Source organism: Poeciliopsis prolifica, unplaced genomic scaffold, assembly GCF_027474105.1.
Source record: "Poeciliopsis prolifica strain line A6 unplaced genomic scaffold, Auburn_PproV2 SCAFFOLD011, whole genome shotgun sequence".
Classification (NCBI taxonomy): Eukaryota; Metazoa; Chordata; class Actinopteri; order Cyprinodontiformes; family Poeciliidae; genus Poeciliopsis; species Poeciliopsis prolifica.
Window position 1 is genome coordinate 7,108,108 of NW_026562386.1, and position 27,064 is coordinate 7,135,171.

General features: G+C 36.1%; 1 protein-coding gene across 1 annotated transcript in view; it reads left to right on the forward strand.

Moving 5' to 3' along the window:
* The window catches only part of LOC129364239 (MAM domain-containing glycosylphosphatidylinositol anchor protein 1), a 158,644-nt gene that overhangs the window by 77,500 nt on the left and 54,080 nt on the right, over positions 1-27,064 (forward strand). The window contains 2 exon segments of the mRNA XM_055036776.1: positions 21,762-21,958; positions 23,366-23,498. Coding sequence (XP_054892751.1) covers positions 21,762-21,958; positions 23,366-23,498 — 330 coding nt within the window.

The window sequence follows — 27,064 nt, forward strand, 5'->3', positions numbered from 1 at the left end:
AAAAATTAAAAAATCCTGAGTGGCAGATATTATGGGGAAAATTCATAGTTGGTGGCAGAAAGAAAAGGCTTGACGGGTCCAGGCAGATGGAAGGGCAGCATTAACTCAAATTACCAGTTGTTACAAACATACATAAGAGCCTTTCTGACCTTGACAACATAAGACGATAGCCACTTGTATGCATGGTAGCTGGAAACAAACAATGGCCAACTGTAAAACAGATCAGAAATCTCCAAGATCTCTGTGGTAAATCAACAAATATTGTTTTTCACTCATTAGCAAAGAGCTAATTGATTGAAGAGAATGTGGCTGAATATCAGGCATAATCTGATATCACCTTTTAGTACTTTTAAGATGAATCTCAATTCTCCACATTCTCTGCAGTGAAATCTGCAAATGAAAAAGATTCATAGGATGAAGCCATAAAATACCTGCACATTATGGAACTGACCTATTCCTGTTAAGGTCTTGTGAGTTTTGCAACTGAATGTGATTTATCACCTCACATGTTACTGCTTTATCATCAAAAATATATTTTTCAGCCAATCAAATGTATATATGGTATATCAAAAGAGTGGGTTCTGCTTTGATCTTGGATTGTTCTTTTTTGGAACCAAAAGAACTGCTCTCTCTGTTTCTGAAAATGTTGAATTATACATTTTGAGTATCACTGAGAGTTGATGTATGTGCTTCTAAAAGGCAATTTTAAGCTCTGGCAGCTATTGTTGTGTCAAAGGAACTTGTCTTATTTTTTAATCAAAGCTACTTTAAGTCCAGAGGTGCATTTCTATCTACAAGAACAGGAATGTATAAAAAAGGTGAAGGAGCTATTGTTATGCAGCTCATGGACAAGTTATTGTGATCAAGTTCATCTTTCTGATATTTGAATTATTTTAGGTAGAGTTAAAGGAGAAGAATATTACTTCCTTCCAACACTCAGCTCCAAGGTACCTTTCATATCATCTTAATAAAAATACTAATCTTAGCTCATTGTTGAAGTGATCGCCCTCAGCCCCTCGTGTCATCATTATCCAATGAAACACAGACAAAATTATGTTTGGATGATGTTTTTTTAATTTTATGTTGTATTCTTGGTAAGTGAATACCGTAGAAAAACACATCACTTGATTGCTGTCATTGATGATGGTTGAGGTTTGATTCATCTAATAAAAACACACAAAAAGAGAGACATTCTGATTCTGTATATTTAGCTCCCACAAATGAATTTTAATGATGTTCATATGTAACAAACTAAAAAACATAAATGTGCCTCTTTTTTTATATATATAATGGCCAATTCTTGTCTTGATTAGCAAAATGCCATATGCTCAATAACCAGTTTCTTCTCATAAAATGCTGAGTAATTTCAAACCCATTGATTAATTATTGATTACTATAATTATTTGCACAATTTATGTGAGAAATTTGTAAGATTAAAACAATGTATGGAAAAATTTTAAACCAGTTTCTCCTCACTGACAATTTTTTTTAAACTATGCTCACAATATCATACCATGTTTATACATAAAGCTGTTTAAAAACACATCAGCACAAGATTGACAAAATTGCTTCACAAGTGAAAAAACAAGATAAAAAATTTAAAATAGAATTTTAAATTATACAAAAAAAATGAAAGACAATTTTTACATGAAGGGTAACAGACAATTTCAGACTCTTACAGTTTTTTAAAAGCCAATTAAAAATCTCTTTATTTCAAATTAGATTCAAAAGCATCGACTGGAGGAATGTGTCTTATGTGCAGAAGAAGCTCGTTCCAGAGCGTTTGAGGCGCCACAAAAAATGTGCAATCTGCTCTAAATTTGTCAGTCATGATACTTGTTACTTTCCCACAATACCTTTAGTAAAGGTGAAAGGAAAATTCTGCTCTGATCATCTGGATTTCTGATTAATAAAAAAATAATCAAACAGAAAAGCAAGAAAACTGATATCAAGTGAAAAAAAGGTTGCTGAACAACAGCCTCTAAATGCAATACAAACTACTTCATGCACTCTGCAAGAGTGTGTCAAGTCATTAATTATTTCACATTAGACCAATTTAATAGGCACTTTGATATGGTCACCATCTGAAAGTCATTGACCTTGGAATTATTTATAGTTCTGTAAAAGCCAAGACATCTCCATCCTGTACAAAAGCTTAAAATGATCATTGTTATGAAAATTATCTCTAAATTTTCACATATGGAGTGGGTAGAAATGTTTTAACCCTGACACCAGGCAATGCACTGGCAAAGATAATATCACGTTGTCTAATTACATGTTTGACTCTTCTTCTTTCTTTTTCTTTCCTTCTTTGTTTGTTTCTATGCTTTTCTCTCTTTCTTCCTTACTTTCTTTTTGTCTTTCTTTCTTCCTTTAACTGAAAGACAAATTCTCCTTCAGGTCATTGAAAATGCTATTTGTCTTGCTCTTTAGTCCCCTGTTAGTTTTCTAAAGATACTCTTATGTCTAAGACCTGTTACTAATGGATCTTTATGCCTCACAGGGTTACCATGGTATAATTATTTTATTTTACTTCCTAACTTATAAGCATTCAGCTGGAGAGGAAGATGATCTGATTGAGTCTTTAGTTTAGCCTAACAGTCAAAAGCATATTTTACTCTGACACATGCATTCCTAGACATGTGTATTAGTGTCACCTTGATGGAGGAACATAGAGGAATATCAAAGAAGTCACCACTACAGATAATGGCTTCTCTGTGTTCAGGAGAGCACAGATCAACCGAACAGGGAAAAGCACTTAAATGTCTTTCAGGATCATCTGATCAACAAGGAAAGCAGCGTTTTTAAGTGTTCTCCCAAGTTCAAAAATCTTACACACCTCAGGTTGTATTAGGATCTTTTTTTCCTGCACAGCTACATATTGCTGTATGTCATGTTACATACAGGAATAATCCACATTTAAAAATAAAGACTGCATTTCCCATGAAGCACCATTTAACTTGCATTCTTGTGTAAAACATCTCCAAAAGAACTAAGACAAAAAAAGCCTTTATTGCTCAATAATATATTGCCCACAAGGATTTGCCTCGTTGCAGTGCTTCTTCTAGTAAAGGAAAGTAATATGGCACCACAGTTTTGTAGCAGAAAATCTCAAGTATTCTACTTTACAAAATAGCTTAGAAATGTTGGAAAACCAAGTAACTATCAAAGCGAAATTCTTGAAGCAATTTGTGGATGCTGCTTGTTCACAAACCAGTGTAACAGTGAAGGTAGATCTGCTTCTAAAATACCTTTACTAACCAACTAACATCTCTATGAGCTGATAGTTTTTATTATGCATACATTTTGGGGAAAACATGTCTGCGTGATAGTTGTTTGATAATAATGTAAATTCTAATGACTACATTAATAATCAATCCACAATTTATTCACCATAATAGAAAATGTTCATATATATAATGTTCATATTTAACTTATGCATAATTAAATGGAATTAAAAAAAATAAAATGTTGACTAAACTTTTATGATGTGGTATGTTGTCCAAAAAGGAATTGATGCAAGGATGCATTTTAAAGAAAACATATAATGTGACTTGGCAAGATTCAAGTAGATGCACCTGTATAAGATTAGTAGGGGAGTGTCAACAGACTCTTTTGACCTTTACATCATGCTAACAAGGTATTTGCCTTATCAGAACTATACCTGGTGTGTTGCTTAGACTTTTTTTTAAATATACATGCATAAAAAATCATTGACTCTCCAGTGGCAGCCATTTGGCAGTTCCTACATTCTTGCTCACACAAATCAACACCTAATTACACAAAACTCCTCCTCTGAGCTGCAGTCCCTAGCCAAGATTCCACCTCACAGAGCACCTTCAGACTAGTGGCAGCAGAAATTAGCAAACACCTGGTGGAACAACGCCTCTGCTTAACTTACCGGTCCAATGCTCTTAAGAATAATTATAAACACCACGATTGGGAAACTTTGTGATGATGTTTAGAAGGTTGAAAAGAGCAGGAGCTCCATCCATCATCTTCTGCTTATTGAAGATTTATGGTCATGAAAATAAGATGCAGTAAGAAAATCTAGACATCTTTCTTCTAAGCGACAGTCCTGCTCATTGAAGAAGGGATAAATTCTCCTCCAGCAAGTGAATCTGCGTCAAGACCCACTCTTGGTGGTGTATAACCTGTAAATTTTCCAGGAAGAGCTGTAAAACAACCAAACTTGTCAACTTATCTTTTAAAGCAGATGAGCATCAGTTTTTTTCCGAACATACTTCACTCCATTTCTGACACAGTGTCCATTCTTCCTAGTGAGGAAACTCATGTAACCTCTCGGATCAAAGATCTTGTTCTTTTATACAATCCTTACTTTGTTTATCAGTGATAGTTGGAACAAAGCTAGACCAAAGAAGAGAGAGCTTTATCCAGTTCTGCTCCTTTGCAACAACAATCAAGGAAAAGTCTTCATAAATGCAAACAAGGCATTAATCATTATGATTATTTATGATTTATTGTCCATTTTCAGGAAGCTCTAGTTGCTGAGAATCTCCCAGCTGAGATAGTCATTTAGAAGTCAGTCAGTCACACAAAGCTTGATGAAATTACAGGAAATACTGGAACTCAGATAAAACAGCAAGCCAACAAAGCAGGTTTTTGCAAGGCTGTTGATGTCCTTTCAGATCTGTGAAAAGAACAGTAGGAATCCAAACAGAAACAAATACATAATAGATGAACTGGAAAATGAAGATAAATAGAAATAAATGCATATATAAGTACTGAAATATTAGGCCACAGCTGACTTTCTATTCCCTTTGTCTTCATTGTGCACTGAATTGTTGAGCTTGGCAGCCGTGGTGGAGTTCAAAATGTCAGTACAAATATGCTTTGATGTAAATTGTCTCAATGAGTCAAGTATTTATTGAGATATTTTTACTTTCGATGGCAAGTGTAGATTTTAAATGTTTTTATTTAAATTCTATTTGAGTGCCATCAAAAATTATATTAAAAGAATATTGTATCCTCTTTCAATCATGCTAAAAAATCTGGGTTTGCAGTAGTCAAAACCCTCTTTCAACTGCATATTGGTGTGACAAGTTATCTTTGTTTATGGCTCCAAATATTTGAGGTCTGTTGCTTTTTTTAAAAAATATGTACAAAAATACAGCAATTTGTCATATTTCAAAATGTTTGTTTTTACACATTTGAGGTTGGAAGGTCTTCCTGAACATAATCTTTAGTTACCTTTAGTAATCTTTAGTTTCAATCAGATTCAAGTTGACAGTCTGCCTGCGTAATGTCAGTATTTTTGTTACTTTTGTTGAAACGTGAAATTATTAGACTCAATATTTTACATTAACTGGGTTTGCTGGTTAAAGAAAGTGTAGGGTCTCATTGTGTTATTCACAAGCATCATTGTGGCAATAACTCTAGACTTAAGAATACATTTCCTATTGCCAGGAAATTTAGTCTTTGACAGGTAATTAATACTGAATGCAGCCAGTATTATTCAGGTCATTTTACCACAGCCTGATTAGAGGTCCCCAATTAGTGTGATATGAGATGTTTTGCTTGCAAATAAGCTGTTGTCAAACCATATGGATGAGCAGATGGGGGGGATGAACCCAAACAACAATCAGCCTGCAATTTCTTACCAAGCATATGCCTAATATGACAAAACACAATTGCACAGGCATAATGGAGTTTCATTTATTCAAATTTCAGGCTCTATCAAATTTCACAGTTAGCATGCTCCAACAGCTTTTCTTGATAGTAGTTTTTATAGTAATTTTAATAACAGTAATTCAGAGATGTCTTGAATATTTTCTTTTCATTTCAGAAAACATTAAATGTTAAGTTGCACAACTTGCACTCTACCACAAAGCCAACAATATATTTCATTTGAGATTGTATTCAAAGACAAATCAGTGTGTCTGCCTCTAGAATTGCCAGTCAATACATGACAAAATTTCTAACGAAAAAAGGAAGCTTATCGATTAGAATAGCCAGGTACAGAATGTCAGTGTGTTCTGTTGAAGGAACATTGGAGTTCAAATTATTTGATGTTTGTGAAAGGGTATTTAAATTGACGAAGTAGCAACTAATGGATGTTAGCTGATTGTTGTCTTAAGAAGCAGTTGAAGAGCTGTGGCTTCGAGAGTTGCTGGTAACTGTAAACTTTTTAAAAACAGAATCTTGAACGGCCTCTCTGTTAATTTATGACCTGTCACAAAGACACCACTTGTTCTCACTGTTTTAGGGGAATATTTAAATACATAATATATAATTACCACCTCACCTTAACATTGGATTTTACGCTTGCCAAATTCCAAATTTTTTATGTGCAAATTTTGCCCAAAGTCCAAATAATGATCTTCACAAGGCTGGGAGAGCGACTGACCAGGTTTTATATTTGCAAGAGATGAAAATATAAAAAAATTGGGAGTGGTTAAATAATTTTTTTACAGCACTTTGAAAATGTTCAATATTGTAGTATTACTAGGAGATCCATGAAGCAAAAGGAAATCGCAAGAGATTTCATAGAAATATATATATATATATATATATATATATATATATATATATATATATATATATATATATATATATATATATATATATATATATATATATATATAAATTCCTTCTCACCCACCGTGGGTGGTTCTTATCCTCTGAGCTCGGGTCCTCTACCAGAGGCCTGGGAGCTTGAGGGTCCTGCGCAGTATCTTGGCTGTGCCAAGGACTGCACATTTCTGACTGAGATGTCTGATGTTGTTCCTGGGATCTGTTGTAGCCACTGCTCCAGTTTGGGGGTTACTGCCCCGAGGGCCCCGATGACCACAGGCACCACTGTGGTCTTCACCTCCAGGCCCTCTCCAGTTCTTCCCTGAGGCCCTGGTATTTCTCCAGTTTCTCGTGCTCCTTTTTCCTGATGTTGCAATCACTTGGTATTGCTACATCTACCACAACGGCTTTCCTCTGTTGTTTATCCACTACGACAATGTCTGGTTGGTTTGCCATTACCATTTTGTCTGTCTGGATCTGAAGTCCCACAGGATCTTAGCTCTGGCGTTCTCCACCACCTTTGGGGGTGTTTCCCACTTTGATCTCGGGGTTTCCAGTCCATATTCTGCACAGATGTTTCTGTACACTATGCCTGCCACTTGGTTATGTCGTTCCATGTACGCTTTCCCTGCCAGTATCTTGCACCCTGCTGTTATGTGCTGGACTGTCTCAGGGGCCTCCTTGCACAACCTACACCTTGGGTCTTGTCTGGTGTGGTAGATCTGGGCCTCTATTGCTCTGGTGTTTAGGGCCTGTTCCTGGGCTGCCAGGATGAGGGCCTCTGTGCTGTCCTTGAGTCCAGCTTTTTCCAGCCATTGGTAGGATTTACTGATATCAGCCACTTGGGTTATTTGCTGGTGGTACATCCCATGTAGGGGTTTGTCCTCCCATGATGGTATCTCTGGCACCTCAACCTCCGTTCCCTGTTGTCTGAGACATTCACTGAGCACATTGTCTGTTGAGGCTTTGTCCCTGATGTATTTATGGATCTTAGTTGTTTCGTCCTGGACAGTGGTTCTCACACTCACTAGTCCTCTGCCTCCTTCCTTGTGGCTCGTGTACAGTCTCAGGGTGCTGGATTTGGGATGGAACCGACCAATAACCTGCCTCTCCACAATCTGGAAGCTCATGTCAGGCATCATAGTGGCCAAGATAAGCAAACACATGGATAAACACATGAGCACGGCACAGAAGGATATCGGTGTAAATACCAGAGGAGCCAAACACCAACTCCTCGTAGACCGCACAGTTGCCCGAGACTGCAAAACCCGACACACCAACCTGTGCATGGCTTGGATTGATTACAAGAAAGCCTATGACTCAATGCCGCATACTTGGATCATTGAATGCTTAGAGATGTATAACATCAACAGGACTCTGAGAGCCTTCATTGCAAACTCGATGAGGCTGTGGAAGCCAACTGCAAACCACTTGCACAAGTGTCCATCAAATGTGGCATATACCAAGGAGATGCTCTGTCCCCGCTACTGTTCTGCATAGGCCTGAACCCTCTCAGCCAAGTTATCAACAAGACTGGCTACGGATACAGACTCAAAAATGGGGCCAATATCAGTCACCTTCTCTACATGGATGACATCAAGCTGTATGCCAAGAGTGAGCGAGACATCGACTCACTGATCCACACCACCAGGATCTACAGCATTGACACGGGATGTCATTCGGACTAGAGAAATGTGGTCGGCTGATCACAAAGAGGGGGAAGGTCATCCACACAGAAGGTGTCTCACTCCCAGAAGGAACAATAGCAGACATAGAGGACAGTTACAAGTACCTAGTTGTACCACAAGCAAATGGCAACCTCAATGAGGTCACAAGGAAAGGAGCCACAGCTAAATACCTCCAACGAATAAGGCAAGTCCTGAGAAGCCAGCTCAATGGCAAGAACAAAATCCGTGCGATAAACAGCTATGCCTTGCCAGTAATCAGATACCCTGCTGGAATAATTAGCTGGCCAAAGGAGGAGATAAAAGCCACAGATATTAAGACCAGAAAGCTACTAACAATGCATATTTATATATATATATATATATATATATATATATATATATATATATATATATATATATATATATATATATATATATATATATATATATATATATATAGATCGATATATATATAAAGTTACACAGCATCAGTGAAATGTGGAACACTTCTGCCGACAGACGAACGGAAAAAGTGCAATATGGTCTTACTGTTAAAAATAGGTAGAAGTCAATGTGAAGCTGAATCTTACCTTATATGCAGTCACTATAAATGTTCAGCTAGAATATGATTTTTTGTTTTTTTTCATGTCAGGTTGCCAATGTCTCATACATAGTCAATATGGGGAATCTCTTATATCAGTTTGCTGGTGGAGACGATAAAACTGTTTCACTGATCAGAAGACTGTCAGACAATGACGAGATTGTACAGTGCAGAGACACAGTAGAATATATGAGTGGGTAGATATACTAACAAACAATATTAAAATGTCTAAATGTAATGAATAAAGTTTAAGGCCAAGGTTAAAATTCAGAAATATTATATACAGAACATTGTACATTTGTCATGATCAAGTCAAATTTTTGTGCTTGACTTCATCAAATAAACAAATGAGTTTGTTGAAAAAAAAATTAGTTCTGAACAGAGTCTGATAAAAAATTTGAGCATTTGGCAGATCACATACACATAATGACTTTATATGAGTCACAAAGTCCCACTAAATTCACAAGTTTATTCTTCACTAAAGGTGAAGTATGGCTTAGTTGTATGCTGTCCTCTAGACCAGGAAGAGATAAGACTACTTCATGTCTCCCCATCGTTCGGCTGGCGTTATCTAAAATGTGCTTTTCTCTGTTGTCTTTGTTTTTCCATCGTTTATTTATTGACTCATTCTTCTCGATGAAGGTTATACAACTCAGTGCAGGTTTGAAATTATCCTGACCTTAATACTGGGTCTACTAGCACATGGTGATATTTTTTCCCAAGAAAATAACCATTACGCTGGAATAAACAATAAATTGAGGGTTTCATGGTGGGTTTTCTGAGGGGCAGTTAGCACTGGGGAAGAAGCTATAATCATGCAAAGGAAGAACAGAAAGAGATGTACAAGATATTTTTTTTATTTGAGACATAAAAATGAGTAATAGAGGTGTTATTAGAACCAAGAGTACTATCAATTATTGCAACTACATAATTATGTTGGTAGCCAAGATAATTTTATTGTGTATATTTATTGTGAAACCTTTTTCGGACATCAATTATTAACTGGATTGCATTTTAGAAGTGTTGCAAAAGTAAAACAAAACATTTAACTTTTTCAATGTTTATACATCATTTAGTTTCAAATCATCTGTCTGAAGAATTTAGTGTTTTCTTTATAGATTTAAACAAGAAACAAGAAGTATATTTCTCAGGGTTAGACTCAACTGCAGTTAGATACTAACTGAAATCAAAATTTCATATTATTCAACTGAGACTTATTTATTGCTGAATAATTGAATATTTTTTTCTCAATAACTGTTAAAATGCTTATTTAAATTGATGAAAATCTGATAACTAGCAAGAGCCTGTTAGGGTTCTCTGAAGATGAGGAATAATTTCATGGCTTAGTTTTAAATCTAAACTTTCCCTGAAGTTTTCAGTGTTTCAAACCACTTTGGAATCAGTCAGCTTTCAGTAGCAGATAACAGATTCAGCAAAGCAAAGTGGAAAGATTTACTTGTTCTGAAATTGAAGTGTTTCACAATTCAGGTATCGGATTGACTCAGCAGGTGTGTGCACACCAACAGCTGTCTGAATCAGCTGGGGTCTGCTTTGAAGCCGACTTGCGTTCAGTTCTTGAACACGTTGCTAGATGCCTAACTCTTTCTGATCTTTGAGTCAAGATAGGATTGTATTGCTAATATTACAAAGTTGAGAAAATGGAGTTGCAAAAAAAAAAAAAAAAAGAAAATAAAAAAACTGCACTGCAGATACTTTACATGACATAGCTAAATGCACAGTGCTGACCAACTGAATTTTCAAACATTTCTCAATTATGGGCAGACCAATCAGTCTACCCTAAAAGAGCCTTTCTTCCATGTTAGCATAGTTATAAAGGAACATTCAATCAGATTCGGACTTGTGATTCTAATGCATAATTGTACCTTCTTGTTAAATGTAATTTGCATTGGTTATTAAGTTTAATCATGCTTTCTTGAGGCATCAGAAAATCTCTTAAGATTGACAAGTCATCATAAATGAAACAAATTATGACTGTTACATATAAACTTTCTATGATGTTGAAATCACATCATTAAGAGTTAAATTTAGAGTTTGACAGAATCAATAATTTATACTTTAAGTGAGGAGCAGTTATGAGTTATCTAAATGTGCTTTTTAAGAAATGGAGCATGAAAGTGAGTTCAAGTTTAAGGAATCTAGGTCTCACTATGTGAGTAAAATGTGCATAAAATACACACACTACAATTTAATCCAATATAATACATTCTGTATGTTGCTGTATAGCTGTACCATTATTAAAACATTACAAGCATGGCGCTGATAATGGTTTAACGTGATCAGGGACTAGGACATGTCCTTCAGTCTTTGTGTAAATCCAGTACAAATTGAATCTAAATGACTTTAAAGTAGGACTCAATCCAACAAAATCTTTAAATCGGATCTCAGATATGTCAATTAATTCATGCTACAAATATAGACAGGAGATGCCAACATGTCTACAGGTTTAGTAATTGTGTTAAAACGCAATAAACATTTTTCAAGAATGTCTGAGAAATCGGGGATGGAAACGGAGTGAAAAATATTGATGAGGACTCGCAGCAAAAATGAAAAAGAGGGCTAACTCCATTTATCCTCCTAAACTGAAGGTTGGCAGACTGAAGTCTGGATCTAGAGCCAATTGAAGTCTTGATGATTTCCAGATTGGATATGTATTTGCTCTAGAATATTTTTAGCATCCATGTTTTATAACAGTTACATGAACTTTTGTAGGTTTTATGACACTGAGTGTATCCTACAAAACTTGCTGTGATTGACAGCAGAAGTTCACTGGCTGGCTGTCTCTGCAGAGAGGCAAACTCAGAGAGGTCAAGGAATACCAACCTGAAAACATCACACTGGAGAAAGTTTTTCTCCAAAATGGACAGACTTCTTCTTGTTCAAACTTCTTATTCAGTGTATCATTGGCAGTAGAAGGTGATAAAATTGTCAGTATAAATTTAAATCCAACAAGATTAAATTTTTCAAAGTTTTGAAAAGATTATACTGACCTTAATTTGAGCTGAGAGTACTTAAAATAAATGACATCTTTATGGATCAGACATAACAAAATATGTGAATATTAATTAAGACTGATCCCTTCATAGTTGAAGGTGTCAGGAGTTTCTCTGGTGCAATTACTCAGCATTGCTCTGACTTGAAATCAGAACTTGGAATCAGATTGGGATATTCAAACATAATGTAAGGGCCGGTGACGGGTGAAATGAGAAATACTGATTGTCATGCCAACTATTAGTGAATGTGAAATATTTGGGAGTAAGGGATCACAGTGTCCTTAAAGTTGGTGTGATAAAAATATTTAAACATAAGAATTATAGGTAGTTTGACAAATTTGAGATGACTGAGTCGAGAACATCTCCTAAACTGTGATCATTCTTTCCTGTTGGCAGTGGTACACACTGCAGTGCCACAAGCAAATTAGTTTTTTTTTTTTGTCAGTAATATGTTTGTATTGAGTCCATGTGAAAGTCTTTTCCAGGTGGTTTCACATCAACAGTTTCAGCATCAACACATTTCATATCGTAAACAGTATAAATTTATCTTCATTCTTTTTTGTGAGTCTTTATCTCAAACAAGCCTCAGCTGTAATTAAGATATCCAGCTGTCATTTCAATATCTTGCGTGATCTGATTTCAGCAGTAGGTCCCTTTTCACTCAGCTGTCATTAGTTGGCCTCTTTTAATGGCCCCTTAAGGCCCATTATTGAAAATGTGGTGAAGGGGGGAGAAGGGAAAGACTACCCTTGCTTTCATTGTGCAAGATTCACTCAAGGCTTTGCCCTTGTCACTTCAAATATTATTTTGTTTCATTTATTATTTTTTAAATTGTAACACACTCCATGTTTGACTAAATCTTCTTTGAAGTTACTATTTGAGTGTATCTTTTGGGTGACACCTAAAGCCACTATTGGACGGATATGTGGAATGATGAGCTAAATAACTGGCAGTGAAACTTTTTTTATTCTCTTTAATATTTTTTAACACCCTCACTGGTGGAATGAGCTGTTCAAATTAGTCTGTTCCTGAGGCCAAAGACCCCAAAGAGCTGTATCAGTATTCATCAATGGCTTAAGGCCAGACCAGTTCCAATATTATTTTATGATGATGGGATTTTTTTCCTTCAGCCAGCTTCCAATAACTTCTAACTTTATTTTATGGCTTTGCTCTTCCTTTTTTACCCATTTTGCCTGGTTCTTGCATACCTTCTCCTCACTGTTGCTCTCTGTTGTTCTTTACGCAGTTTCAGAATTAACCAGTTTTTTTTTTTTTTACTCTTATTTCCTTTGTCCTATATTTCAAACTTTGCTTCTCTCTAACATTTCCTCTTTAGTTTGTTTTCTCTTATGACACAAGACTGAGCAACGAAGACAGTGTCATAAAGTATGGGACATCCCCTAGGGCCAGCTGACAGCCTGTGTACTGTGGATAGAAAAAAAAAAGATGAAGATGGTAGAGCAGAGACGGGGATATTACAGAATATAAAACAAGAGGATGTGTGAAATTATAGATGGAAATTATAGATATAAAGTTATTTTGATTTGAGACTTCTCTTTTTAAATGCCAATGATACACATAAAGTAGAAGTAATAGTGCTTTTTAATTTTGAGGATGAATTTGGCAATATTTTTGTATTTAAAGAACAATTCTTTATTGTTCTATGAAACTGACACAACACTTTTTCTTTTATGTTTTAACATAGCACCAAATAGTTATATATGTTAACCAATCTATTTCTCTCATTGCATTACAATTCATGATGGCAAGTGAGAGATTTGATGCCATGGTTGATGTGAAACCTCGAGGCCATTGTGACAATAGACATCAAGGAGTTGCTTTTTAAATTACACTGATAATTTGAAAATACTATTCTTGGAACCCCTATTCTATGTTTGAATCCTGGTATCCCTGTGATAGATTTTACATTTTTTGATTTACTGAAGGCAAGCTAATTTTTACATTTGTATTACAAAATAATATACAATATATAAATACTGAATGGATCACAAACAAAATACATACAATAAAACAAAAAGTATTGTTTCAAAGAAAGTACTCTGAGACAGACACATAGTACTTACTGTACAATGGCAGTTTTACATTAAGCTTTTCCAAAACATGTCCCTGAAATATTACCAGCTTTGACACAAGCAATATATGATGCCCTAGGAATGACGACTACTTATATAATCACAGCTGTGTGATAAATTGGGATGGGTAGTTTTGATATATTTGTTATTCTCTTGGCTATTTAGAAAAAAACCCAAAAATTTCTAGACATGATCCACTGGGACTGTTCAGGTCAAACCTATTAAATTGGATGGTCTCAAGTATTTTTTGAATTGTGGACTCTAGATATTGTACACAGTCGTATAACAATGATTTGTGATTAAAAAAGTGACTGCATTGCTTCAAACCATCTGTGTTTAGCTGTTGCTGTTTAATATGTATACACTGGTTGGGATACCAGTGTCTTGCTTTGGGGCTTTTTGGGAAGTTTATTAGATCCTGCTGAGAACAGCTTAACTCCTGAGCTGCTTTTATAAATTTCTAAAGATAATACATAAATCTGTGAAAAAAAGCAGTGGTTACATATAAATATTGATTTAGTGTGTTATTCAGAGTTACTGTCATGCTTTCTATACCTAAAATAATGTAATTGAACATGTAATACAGAGTTGTTATGACATCTAAAGCCAAATTGTTACCTTAGCCAAATGTTGATTCTTGTTCTTGACACAAACATCAGCTCCAGCTGATTGTAGTGTGTAAAGAACATTAATCGACATTAGTCAACGTGATCTGAACTAGCCTTTAGATTTTTGAGTAAAACCTTTAGTTTTGACTAAATTCACACATTTTTTCAATATTTCCGAATACTGGAAAATGTTCTGTCATACACCAAATTCTCTTTAATCTCACACTAATTCATGTGAAGAAAAGAGTCCTGTCACTTAACAAACTAAAGCTAATTCCAAGGTAATACTATGTTTATCTGCAGGGCTGCCTATGTGATAATGTTGCATTTTTATAGGTTCGGAAACAGGACACTAAACAATCATAACTTTTCAGCGAGATTCTTTTAAAGCTATGTGTTATTGTTGTGGGAGTCTCTGAAATCTCATTTATTTATTTGTTTACTGAGCTGAACAATGAAAGGGAAGTTGTTTCTGAATACAGCCTTAGTGTCTGGGCAGGAATTCACAGAGGTGGACCGAAGATGGACTAATAAAGGCCTTGAGCAGATTGTCCATGAGCCAGACATTCGTCTTTTAACACGACACAATAAAAACACGGGGCCTTTAATAATTCTAAGAGCACCAATGGCCTATATTACTTGCCATATTGTATGTCTACCCAATGTGTACTTTACTTTTTACTTTATACCACTAAAAATAGTGCAAAGTGCAGCATGTATGCATGTATGTCCATTGCAGCCTTTTCATGTTTTGATGTCAATTAACTTTTTTTTGTTAAACTTCATAAGGAGTAAAGCTGTGTATGGATTTCAGCGTCTACACAATACATTCACAGGAGCATGAAAAGGAGCAAGAAGGGCATCCTTTATCCACTCTGCTCCCCACAGAAATCTTCAGAAGCCACTTACAGGACACAGAAGGTCTTTCTTGTTTTTGCCCTGAGGGGTTGCAGCAAGGGAACTCAGAAGCATGTGTTATCATGACCCTGAGGAGAATTGTGCGTATCTGTTAGTGAGTTTATACTCTGAGTGTATGTGTATGTTGTCGTATATCTGTGCGCACCATTGAGCAACTTGTGTGTTTTTGCACATGTGCATATGATTTTATCCCAAAGGCTGAGTCAGTGCACTGGGCCTCTGTTTCTCCTTCGCTGTCATCATCACTGTACAGACACATGGCTAAATAACCAGGCCCAAATTGGTTTGTTTTAGGCCCAGAATAAAAGCCACACCATGACTCATGAATGTTTAATTGCTTTTCTCAGCTTCTGTGCTGACAAAGGTGTAATTAAGGCTTGTACATAACACACATACTCTACAAAAATGTACCATTCTTAGCAGACTTATGAGAAGTATTATGGTCAAAAACTCGCAGTGTTTTTCCAATTGAAAAATATTTTTGGTTGTCGAGTAAACAGTAGTTTGTGTCCACAAGTTTGTGTCACTGGTAGCTCATATTGTTTATTGGACAATCTCCTGTAAAAATATTTAATCACCGATGTGTCAAGATGCTTTAATTTCTCCTTCCTTTTTAAAAGAAAAATAAATGATAATGTGACACAAAGCTAATAGATTAGAAAATTATTTACTTAAAAATGCTTTAGGATGGATTGGGGTTAGAGCCACTTACACCTGTAAGTGAAAATCAATCATGAGCAATAATACATTTTTAAAAATAATTCCAAAAATCCTTTAATACAAAACTGAAAATGTCAAATTATGAAGTCAATTTATAGATCTATTTCTATGATTAATGTTAAAATAAATGCTACCTAACGCTTTAGTTATTGTTGGTAAACATCACAGTCAAACGGTTTCAGAGGGAAGAACAAGCTGAAATTCTTCCAAATTGATAAAGAGCCAGCTAATCAACTATTAACAACATTCAGCTGCAATGTCCAACATAATCTTATAACATGCATGTTTTACTCACTAAAGTGGAAAATGCTTGTAGTTGATTATACTTAAATTACAATATGCCATAATATCAATTAAATGTGTTGATTGTAGTTCATAACACAATCAAACCTCTGTTCCCAGTTTATCTATTTCTGTTTTCTGAAGTCATCATCTTAGCAACTAAAGCATAGGTTTGTAGTTCAAAAAGGCAAAGCTAAACCTGTAATTTCTAAATAAATGCTGAAGAAAACAGTCTGAGGACATAAAATCAGCCTAAATAAATCTTTACATCTCAACACTGCATTTTAAACCAAGGCTATGTTCTCGTTATTTCCAAATGTGGGACTCGTGCATGTTTTATGCTTTCTTTAAGCTGATGTCTATGAGCAAAAGGCTAAATAATTGATGAGAAGCGAAGCGGGATCAAACAGTGAAGTTTGCATCTGCTTGTGCTTCTCTGTATGCATAAGCTTTTCTCTAGCTGTGAGTCTGCATGTAGCCATGAGGGCGTGTGTGTGGTCGATAATGTGCATGAATTTTATTTTTGTCACTTTACATGTGCAACAGAAAAAAAAAAAAACACCCCCATTTTTTTTCTTGTCCTTTTGATAATTACTTGTACAGCTTGTTTACGTGAAAGCCCTTTTTCAACTTGCAAAAGAAAATAATAATAATATATAAATATTTTGGTCTTTCAGCTGTAACAGTTTTATTACAGACAAATGTGTCTCATCACATTCAACTACCTGAATCTGTCTTCCTAGTAACTTAATATGGCCCCTCCACAGTTCCATTTTGCCACAAGCATAAACATAAATGTATTTTATTGAGATGTCCATTATAGACCAATATAAAGTAATCCATAAATGGAATAGCACATTACAGTGAAGAAAAAGTACATATTTTTCAAAATAGTTTCCAAACAAAACTCTAAAAACGGGTGTGCTCTAAGCAGCTGTCATACTGAGCAGCTCTACGTCAAGCTTTGTAATCCACCATTAGCAATGATTTCTGTCACAAGTCAACTGTAATCATCCTTCTTCTAACTTTGCTCATGCAGAGACTCATTTTGACTTTCTTATTTCCAAGTTGTTCAGACTCAATGAGCAAGTCTGTAGACCATCTGTGAATATCAGTTTTCAAGTTTTACAACAGGATTTACATTTTATTTAAATCCAAACCATTGCAGTACATGAAGATTGCTTTGTTGTAAGCCATTCAAATGTACATTTGTTTCTAAAATATTAACCTCTGATTCAAACAAGTTTTGTTGCAGGACTGACCTGTATTCATCTCCACCTATCTTCTAATCACCTTTGACCCTGCCAACATCTTGTTTCATAATGTGGATGGTATTTTCTGTAACACAAATAATATTGTATGTAGGCCAGAATGTTTAATTCTGGTCCCACCTGACCAGTATACCTTGATCCACATGGTTTCTGTCTCCATTAAACTGCATGTTGTAAAATCCAGAGGAGAAATGTTATAGATTTATTTAGAAAGTCTTGCCACTCTTCTATAAAAGTCAGTTGTTGACACATCAGCGATTATGCTAATCGCTGTGTAAACAGATTTGCCCACTTTAGCAGTGCATCTCTGCTGCTCTTTTATTTAATTATTATTGGTGCTTATTTTTTTTTCTTTTCTGTATTTGTGCTGCTATCAAGCATTGTATATTATAAAACACAAAGTAGTGAACTTTTGTACTGAAGCAATCGTGTCTCCTCCTCTCAGTCCAAACACACACATTCACCACACCTCCTCCATTAAATGCTCACTCGACTGAACCTGTCATCTTCCCTTTGGTCTCTTAATGGCCATCTACTTCCGGAGACCTATTAGAGTACGGGACATGTTATTGGAAATCAAAGAGGATTTGGAGTTCAGGGTGTCCTCCTGCAGGGAAGACTGACCAGCAGAGGTCAACTTGTTACAAAAACAGCCCAGATGGATTAGCTTTGAAAAAGTAATCTTACGTCATATCAGCGTTAAAATTGTAAAACAGCAATCAAATTTTACGTCAGTAAAATATTTTACTGCTGCAATATGAATATTACAGAAATGCTGTTTTTATATACTTACTAGGCAAGTTTGAAAATGTGCAATTTAAACTGCCATGAGAAAGTTTGGTATACATATTTTTGATATGCTTAATATTTGATATTCATATTTTTCTAAAGATTTTATTATAATATCTTGAATGTCCCAATATGACTCATAAAATAAAAATAAAAAAAAGACACAAAATGCTTAGTCTTTTTAATAATTAAAGCCAAAATAACAGACCAAAATGCAACGTCTTCCTCAAACCCAGAAGAATATACAGTATAACTAAAAACATAAGCGGGAATCATAAGACGGTATATCCAATTTACAGTAAATATGAACTGTGCATCATTCCTTATGCCACAGAGTGAAGTAAAATCCACCCAAACTAAATTGCTGGTATCATTGAAAAAATGCTTACACATTTAAAGTCTGTAGTTGTTGATCTATTTTCTAATAATTGATATTAACACACCACAATGATTAACCTCCATTAATCAGTGTGGCATTAAACTCAGATCAGTTGAAGGGATTCGTTTAATTCATTTCCATGAAACTTTGAAATACAAAATATAGAACCCTAATGGTCAAAAAGTGTGTGCATGCACAATAAAAGCTTCCCAATTTGTTGATTTATCCACATGTCTGTGCCCAACAATGTAAGGAGCTGAGGTCTAGGGGAGCACTAAAATGCCTTTGAGTCAGCACTAGCATGTGATGTCAAAGCAGAAAACAATATTAAACCCCAGAGCGGCTTGAAATTTGGGAGCTTAGATGCACATTAAAAGCTATGGCTAACAAAAGCAATGCAGTGCAATTGATCTTAGCTGTGTGCAAAGGCAAGACTTTGGGGAAATCAGAACCTTCATTAAAGTTTCATATTGTATTTCTGTACCCTTGCAGTTTCATCTTGTGTCTCCATTTACTTATGAGCCCAAACTGAGACTCACTCTGAGGCTTTGTGTTATTCTGAAGGACCAGTATTAATACAATAATTAGAACAGCAAAAGTTTTTTTTTCTTTACTAATTTTTATTTCTTTTTTCTCTACCTTAGGGAGGTCATCACTGTAGATGGGGAAATTGTGGGGTATTGCTTTGATAATAAAAGTTTGAGTTTAAATATTTTTTCAGAATATTTTGACACTAAAATCTCTCTCTAGATAAGGGGACAATTATGCTTTTAAGATACTCACGGTGTTTGCATTTATTTTTGAAGTGTGTTTCTGTTGAGTCTTTCAATTTCCTGATTCTTCATAATGTATAGGGTATTATGTGAAATTTAAGTTTTTGAGCTTTGCATCATGTTATAAATGCATTCCCACATAAAAACATACCTGGAATGCTGTTTTGATTTTTATGAATCTTTGACTAATCCTTGAATCTCCCCTGGCAGCCATTTGGGATTGGCTAAACGCTTGCTATGCTTCTGCTTATGTCCATGAAGCTCCTCTTTGTTGCTGCTGCTTCTTTCAGATCCAGTAGCTAGCCATAACCAGATTGTGAATGTTTGCATAAAAAGCTGATTTTATTGAATTGTGGGAAGTTTTTCTTAGTCTTATGTTGGGCAGTAACAATTCCTTGAATAATTTGAGTACCCTGATTATTAAATTATGTTCCTTAAATTGTTTTACTGTTAAGCACACTGTGTTCTGGCCTGGTGATTATTTGTGTTGCACAACGCCCTTCCTTCTGCCTGAGTTGTTGACAAATGCTAGCAGCATAATGTTCATGTTCAGTCCCAGGCATCCGGGGGGATTTCATTGACAGATGAAAACATCCTGGTTCTACGGGGGACCAATAAGCATCCTTAAAATAATCGGCACAATGCATAAAATATTTCAGCTTTTCTCATCCCGGAACTGCTGCACAGTGGCTGGTTTGGCGCGATCCGCAGCGAAGTGTGGAGTAGGTGTATACAGGTGGAGCGGAGACTGATAATTGGGCCAGCAAAATTTATTTATCAGACAAAATAAAATATCTGGTTTATTTAGTCCATCACAACCAGAACCTTGAGGTTCTCAGTTTCTGAGTGTCGCTGCAAATCAGCGGAGAAATGACAGCAACTTCTGCGCTCCAGACCTTAATACGGAGAATCTCCCCACTGGACTAGAACCGAACCAAATCACACATTAACCTGTTATAGAGAGCAACTTGCCACTGGAAAGTGTCATATGATGCCCTTGTGGAGCACGGTAACTCTTGTATTGTTCGTGGCTGTACTCTAATAATATACAGTTTTAATTGTGTTACTACCCTGACATGGAATATTTTTTACTATGGGATTGGTAGCTTTGATTGTATTCTTAAAGCACAGCAGCCAGTTTGGTCAGAATATTTGACTTCAATAAAATTCAGAGCACATCTTTCTATCCATCTGATAGAAAGTGGTTTAATAAGATGCACAGTAGGGATGTATTTGTATTTCCTCAAGTTATCTCTGTCTGATATAGAATTTTAGTTTGATGATTTGAAGCACTGAACTGGAAAACAGGTGAAAGGAGAGACAGAAATATATGAGGACAGCAGTTTATAGACACTGTTAGTAAAGGACTGAAGACAGGAAAAAGGAGATAAAGTAGTAGGAAAACGGTTCACACGACAATGATGAAAATGGTTTTCTTCTTAAAGTCTGAAGCAGTCCAATTAGCCAGCAAAAACTCTGACTTGCACAGACACAAACAAACACGCACACATGCAAACACACCTACACACAGAAGTCTACCTTGTCAGGGGGAGAGGGAAAGCGTAAGAAGGAAAGAAAAAGGGGGAAGGATGGTGATGTGGAGCAAAAGTGGCAGTGAGTTTTGGAGGAATGGTAGAAACCAGGGAGAGCAGCCTCCATGCTCGTGACAGCAGCTGAAATCCATTCCACTTGAGGGAAAGGAAAACGGCACTTCCATGAAGGAAATGCACAAGAAAAAAAAGACATATGGGGGGCTGGGAGGGAGATTGGAAAGGCAAAGCAGGAGAGAAATGACAGAAAAATGACAGGAAAAAATAGATAAATCTGGTGTGTGGGAGAGTCACAGCAAGAGAGGAAAAGGCAAAACACACAGACTGTTTAGACATTTGTGCCCATTAGAAATATTTGGGTGTTTGGATAGTTGTAAGTGTGGGTGGATAATTCAATCAACAAACTGCATGTGATGAGCCAGTGTTGTGCCTGAGTTTCCAAATCCTATCCTTGCCTTTCACAGTTTTACCGACTTTTTGCACAGAGAAGTTGTCAGCATCAATAAGACAAAAATCACTTTTAACTGAAATTAATCTTTGTGATTCCCTGTTTATTTTCTCACAGACCTGGATGTCCCAGTTTTGACTGTGCACCAGACGGTCGGCGACATACGTACAGGTTTCTACCAGGAGAAGACCGTATTCCTCCGCTGCACCGTCAACTCCAACCCTCCTGCAAGATTCATCTGGAAACGGGGTGCTACGATCATCGAACAGAGCAAAGACACTGGAGTGGACATCTATGAGCCTCTTTATACTCAGGTACACCTGAACAAGGTTTTCTGCATTTCTGAAACCATCTGAGTCTAAGGCACAGAAAAAAGAGAAAATCTGCTTGCAATTTTTCGCTAGCTGCAACTGCAAGTGTCCCACTCGCATTACAAAAGCTCTTGGGTAATCCTTTTGAATTCTTGAAAGATTGTAGTTCATATGTTAAAGCCATGATGAAGATAGAAGATATGAATAACACGTTTTGTTGGCCAGGTGAGATCAAGATGAAACTTTTTCACCTGCTTGTAAAATATATGTATCGTAGAAAACTAATTTGAGCGTGCTTTCCTCAGCATGAAACATGGTGTTGGTCGCAACATGATCTAGGGTTTTTTTTTCAGTAGGTTCAGGAAAACTGGTCAGAACTGATACAAAGATGAATGAAGCTAAATACAGAAAAAAATAAATAATAGTAAAAAAAAAAAAAAATTAAAAGTGAAGATTATTATTCACAAATGCTATCCAATCTGTCTTATTGTTCAAGAAAATGTTCAGCCTCTACCAGAAAGCTGTTAGAGACATGGTCAAATGAAAACAAGATTACGTGTGCAGACTGCAGTCAATGCAATGAAAAAACTTGTTTTCAACAAAACTTTAAGGGTGAGATGAACTTTTTAATTGTGCAGTCATTTTCATTTGTACATATAGCCTCTTCAAAGGCTGAGAGGCATGTCATTCAATTTATATTATCTTCTGAACGTATAATTCATGGGTCATAAGACACTCCAGCTACTGAGATCAGTTCTTCACAGTTTATATTCGGTGTCAGACCTGGTGGCCCTGTCCTGTTCTTTATTGGATTTTTGAAGAGTTTGTCTTCCAGCAAACCCCCTGAACATCTCATAATGCCTCATCATGTTATTTAGGAGAACATATTAGTCTTTACTCAAGCCTTTTAGCTTGAATGCTAAAATAATATGTATAAATCAAAGCTTGGTGCTCTTATTCAATGCCTCTGTCTTAGAAATACATCAGTTATATCATGGGAAACAGAGAGATATTGTGAGATGATCATAAGAAAGACAGATGTAACAATGGAGAGGATTGGTGGATTTTGTGTTTATGTTGTGATCTGAAAATCTGGAAAAAAAAATGGCACATGCAAAAGCCTTTTCTAAATGCTCCATCTTTTTATCCTAATGGAACAATGTTGATTTAGATGATTGCAGAGGACATGAGATGCATATATTGCTTTTGATTATCCTTTACAAGGCTAAATGTATCTAAGAATACACACAGATAAAAGTTATTTTAGTGATATGTAATGCAGTGAAGGTATTGTGAGACTGCATATGTTTAGTTTAATGTTTAATATGTCTTTACATAATCACACAAAGATTAATTTGAGGAAAACATTTTTACAGTGCATGCTGTTTTGGTGTTGTGTGTGTCCTGCAGGGCGAGACCAAGGTGCTAAAACTGAAAAACCTAAGGACCAAGGATTTTGACGACTACACCTGTCAGGTGTCTGTCCGCAATGTGTGTAACATTGAAGATAAGTCCATCACCTTCAGGCTAACGAATGCTACAGGTAAGTTTTTTTGTTTGCCTTTGTATTTGCAAAGAAAAGGAAAAAGCAAACGCATCCTTTCAATCCACAACTACATACAGGCTTCCACAGATGCATATTTTAGTCTTTCCTATGAAATGTGTTGCTTTTATTCTTTTCATTCCATTTTTGATTTTATAAAACTTCTTTTTTATTATAGTTTTCTCTGCTTGCTGTATTATAACTTAGAAATCTGCTTTTCTTTTCTTGAGCAGAAAATACTGTTCATTTCTCACTGCCTCATCTTCTCATTTTCCTTGGTATGTATCCATTTCTCCACCTCGCTTTCTGTCTGGGCATCTTTTTTCTCCGCTGGCTTTTTCCTCTCGCTGTCTCCATCTTCTCGCCTGCCTCCCTGTGCGCGGCGTTGTCTGCCTGTCTAGTTTTTCTGTGTCTGAGAGCTCATCTCGGGGCCGTCAGCTGTAATTCAGTTGTCACGCTCCCTGTTATCTCCAATTCTCTCTGCACCGGTCTGTCCATCTACACGCCACCGCCCGGCAACTCTCTTACTTACAACAACACTGTTGCCGTTGACAGTCCTGTCAGGTTTGTTACGGTCAGACTGATATACCACAAGGGAATGCCCTGAGCTTAGTGTATTTATCAATCTTTTTATTCCAGTGTGTATTTATCTTTTTCTCCTCTCTTTTTTCTAAACTCTCCTCCCATTAAATCAGTTTGGGGATTTTTTTTAACTTTTTAACTAAGGAAGTTCATTACTCTAAGTCTGATTTCTGGCAAATTCAATAAAACCATCCTCCATTAAACATGAAAATAAAGTTTTTGGCCATATGGCCATGTGAAGACTGTTTAAGGCGGCTTGTTGTAATCCTGTTTTTCTCATGGTCAAATAGGCTGAGTAAGAATAAGCAAGCACCATGGAGCAGGCAAACTTCTAATGATTGTTTTATTAGAGTGGATGCTGCTGGCTAGATACACAACCGTGCATTTTAAAGTTCCCTTCTTTAAATCTCCACCATAACTGGAAAAAATTAAACATTAATGCTCCCTCTAAGCAATAGTTCGACGTTTTTGGTAATGCGCTTTTTTTTTTCCTTAGATGAAAAGGTCTATCACATGTTTTTTTTTCTTTTCTCTCTTTAGTTTTTTTTTTTCTGTAGCAGCAACTAACCTGTCTAGGCTTTGATCAAAGGTAATACAATCTGCCAACTAGGACCTCTTTGGCTTTAAAGTTTAAACACACAGCTTATCTACTGCGTTTATAGCAAAAGTGATGGTTTTAAGTTGCAAGTTACTGCAGTGACTTATTGACTGTCAATGTGTCTTAATGCATTACTCTATATTATGAAAGCCACTGAGTTTATTATGTATTGTAGCAGCTCATTTATCCAACATAAATATCTTTCTTTGTGATCAGAAAACAGCTGTCTGTGACATATGATTTAAAACAACTTTATTTAATCGTTTTATTTAACATTTTGTTCATTTGTTAGGTCCTGTGAGGCCCTTTTTCATAATCAGTGGAAAAATCTTTTATTTTTATACTCAAACCCTTCTTGCAATTACAGACCAGGGTTTTGCATGAATCTGCTTTTAATTTCACCAATTCTCTTTGTTGATGAGTTTCAAGTCTATAAGGTTGGAAATCTTCCTTCCCATCACACCAATGTTAATGTCTTCCACAAATGCTGTTTGATTCAAGTTAGTAATTTGGTTGGGCGTCTTTAAAACGTCAAAGTTACTTGATAATATCAAACCTTTACTTTAAATATATCTAAATACTTTAGATGTATAAACCATTTTAGACATAACCTTATATGAGCAGAAACATAAAATTAACACACACCTCTTTTTAAGGGGGTTCAAATATTTTCTGGATGCTGTTTTAAGAGGCTAAGAATGAATAATGGAGTTAGCCCTGACCCAGCATATTGATACTGCAGCATTCAAGGTCAAAAAGCTGGCAGAGAAAGAAAACATCCAACTTACCAACTTAAGGAGAACAGACACACTTGTACACACAGCATAAGATATCTTGGTGTACATTTCTCAGAACAGCGTCTTGGCAATTGTAATGGATAATATAATCATTTTCCATTATCCATGACTATCTGACAGGTTACCTTATCATATGAACCGACCAATCAGTGTCGTTATATTGCATGAAATATGTTCACATTGTCTAATTGTTGAGTTTTCTCTCCCGGAGTTGTATGAAGTGAACTGTAACCATTTTCAAGGGAATGCATGTCACACATATAATGGGACTTATTTGTACGTAACTCTTTTGTAGAGCAGACTTTGCTGGGAGAGTGTATCATTAGAAGGAGCTCGCCAAGAATATCATTCACAGGAGAATCACCACACAGCACACAGTCAAATAAACAGTCATACTTCATCCCTTCCTATTCTTTCAATTTTTACCTCATCCCCTTCATTTTGGATGCTCCTTCCCCAACAACGACTCACCCACACACACACAAGTGTTCAGAGCAGAGTTTTTCCATCAGTCTTTGAGAACGTGAGGTCCTGACAGATTGGCTGTTTTGGCAAGTCTTTGAGGCCTGATGCCAGGCAGACATTTATTGTTGTGGCTGTTGAGGATCCATGTGTGTCTTTGGGCTTGTGTCGACTGCACAGTCGGGATACAATTGATTTCAGCCACAGGAGTCCAAGACAAGAGGAGAGGAGTAGAAGGCTGCATCAATGAAAGTAAGGAACACCTATCAGACGCAGGCCACAAAATCTGTGTGGGCCACTTTCCTCACTTGTTTTTTTTAAAATTGAGTATTTTTATGAGTAGTAGACAACAACAGCAACATAAATTCATTAAATAGTGTCTAACAGTAGTTATCATATTTTAATTGCTCCATCATCTATGATCTATTGTGTGTGCCCTAATTAATAGATTGTAGTCTTAGGTGAAAGCATTTCTCAGTCATTTTTGCAACCATGATCAATGTTTTACCTTCAGTTTGAATAAAACCCTTTAGCAAAAAGCATATACTTGGCGACGGTGATCTAAAATTGGTGGGTTGCTGGTATGATCCCCTCCTTGCCCCAGGGAAGGGTATGTAAGACTTTCCATACCTTCTCGAAAGGTGGAGTGTTTTTTTCAACTTCCACCAAATCCAAATCCTCAACATTGGTAAGTTTTATGAAAACTGTGTCTGTTTAAGTATAAAGATGGCAGACAGTTGATGATTCACCTTTGCCAATGTATTTAAGCACTGAGAATTGGATTTAGTTGCTCACACAAGGTTAGTGTGGCCTAATCATGTTCCTCAGAAGAACCCTCTTTGTTCATGTTATATTAGCTTTAAATCCTATATTTTTTATAGTACTTTCGCTGTATAGTAAATGTTAAAAGTACATATTAAATATCCAAATCTGACATGACTGTATTGTGTCGACACAACACTGGGTCTCATATTTCAACGATTGAGAAAGCACACTGCCCTGTTTTTAGTCAAATGCAATGACAAAATGAGAAATGCATGAAAATACTGCTATTTTTTACCTCCATGACAAGGAAGCATTCAGTCCTAAGGCAAAATACAGAAGGACATTATAATAGGAACGGGGAA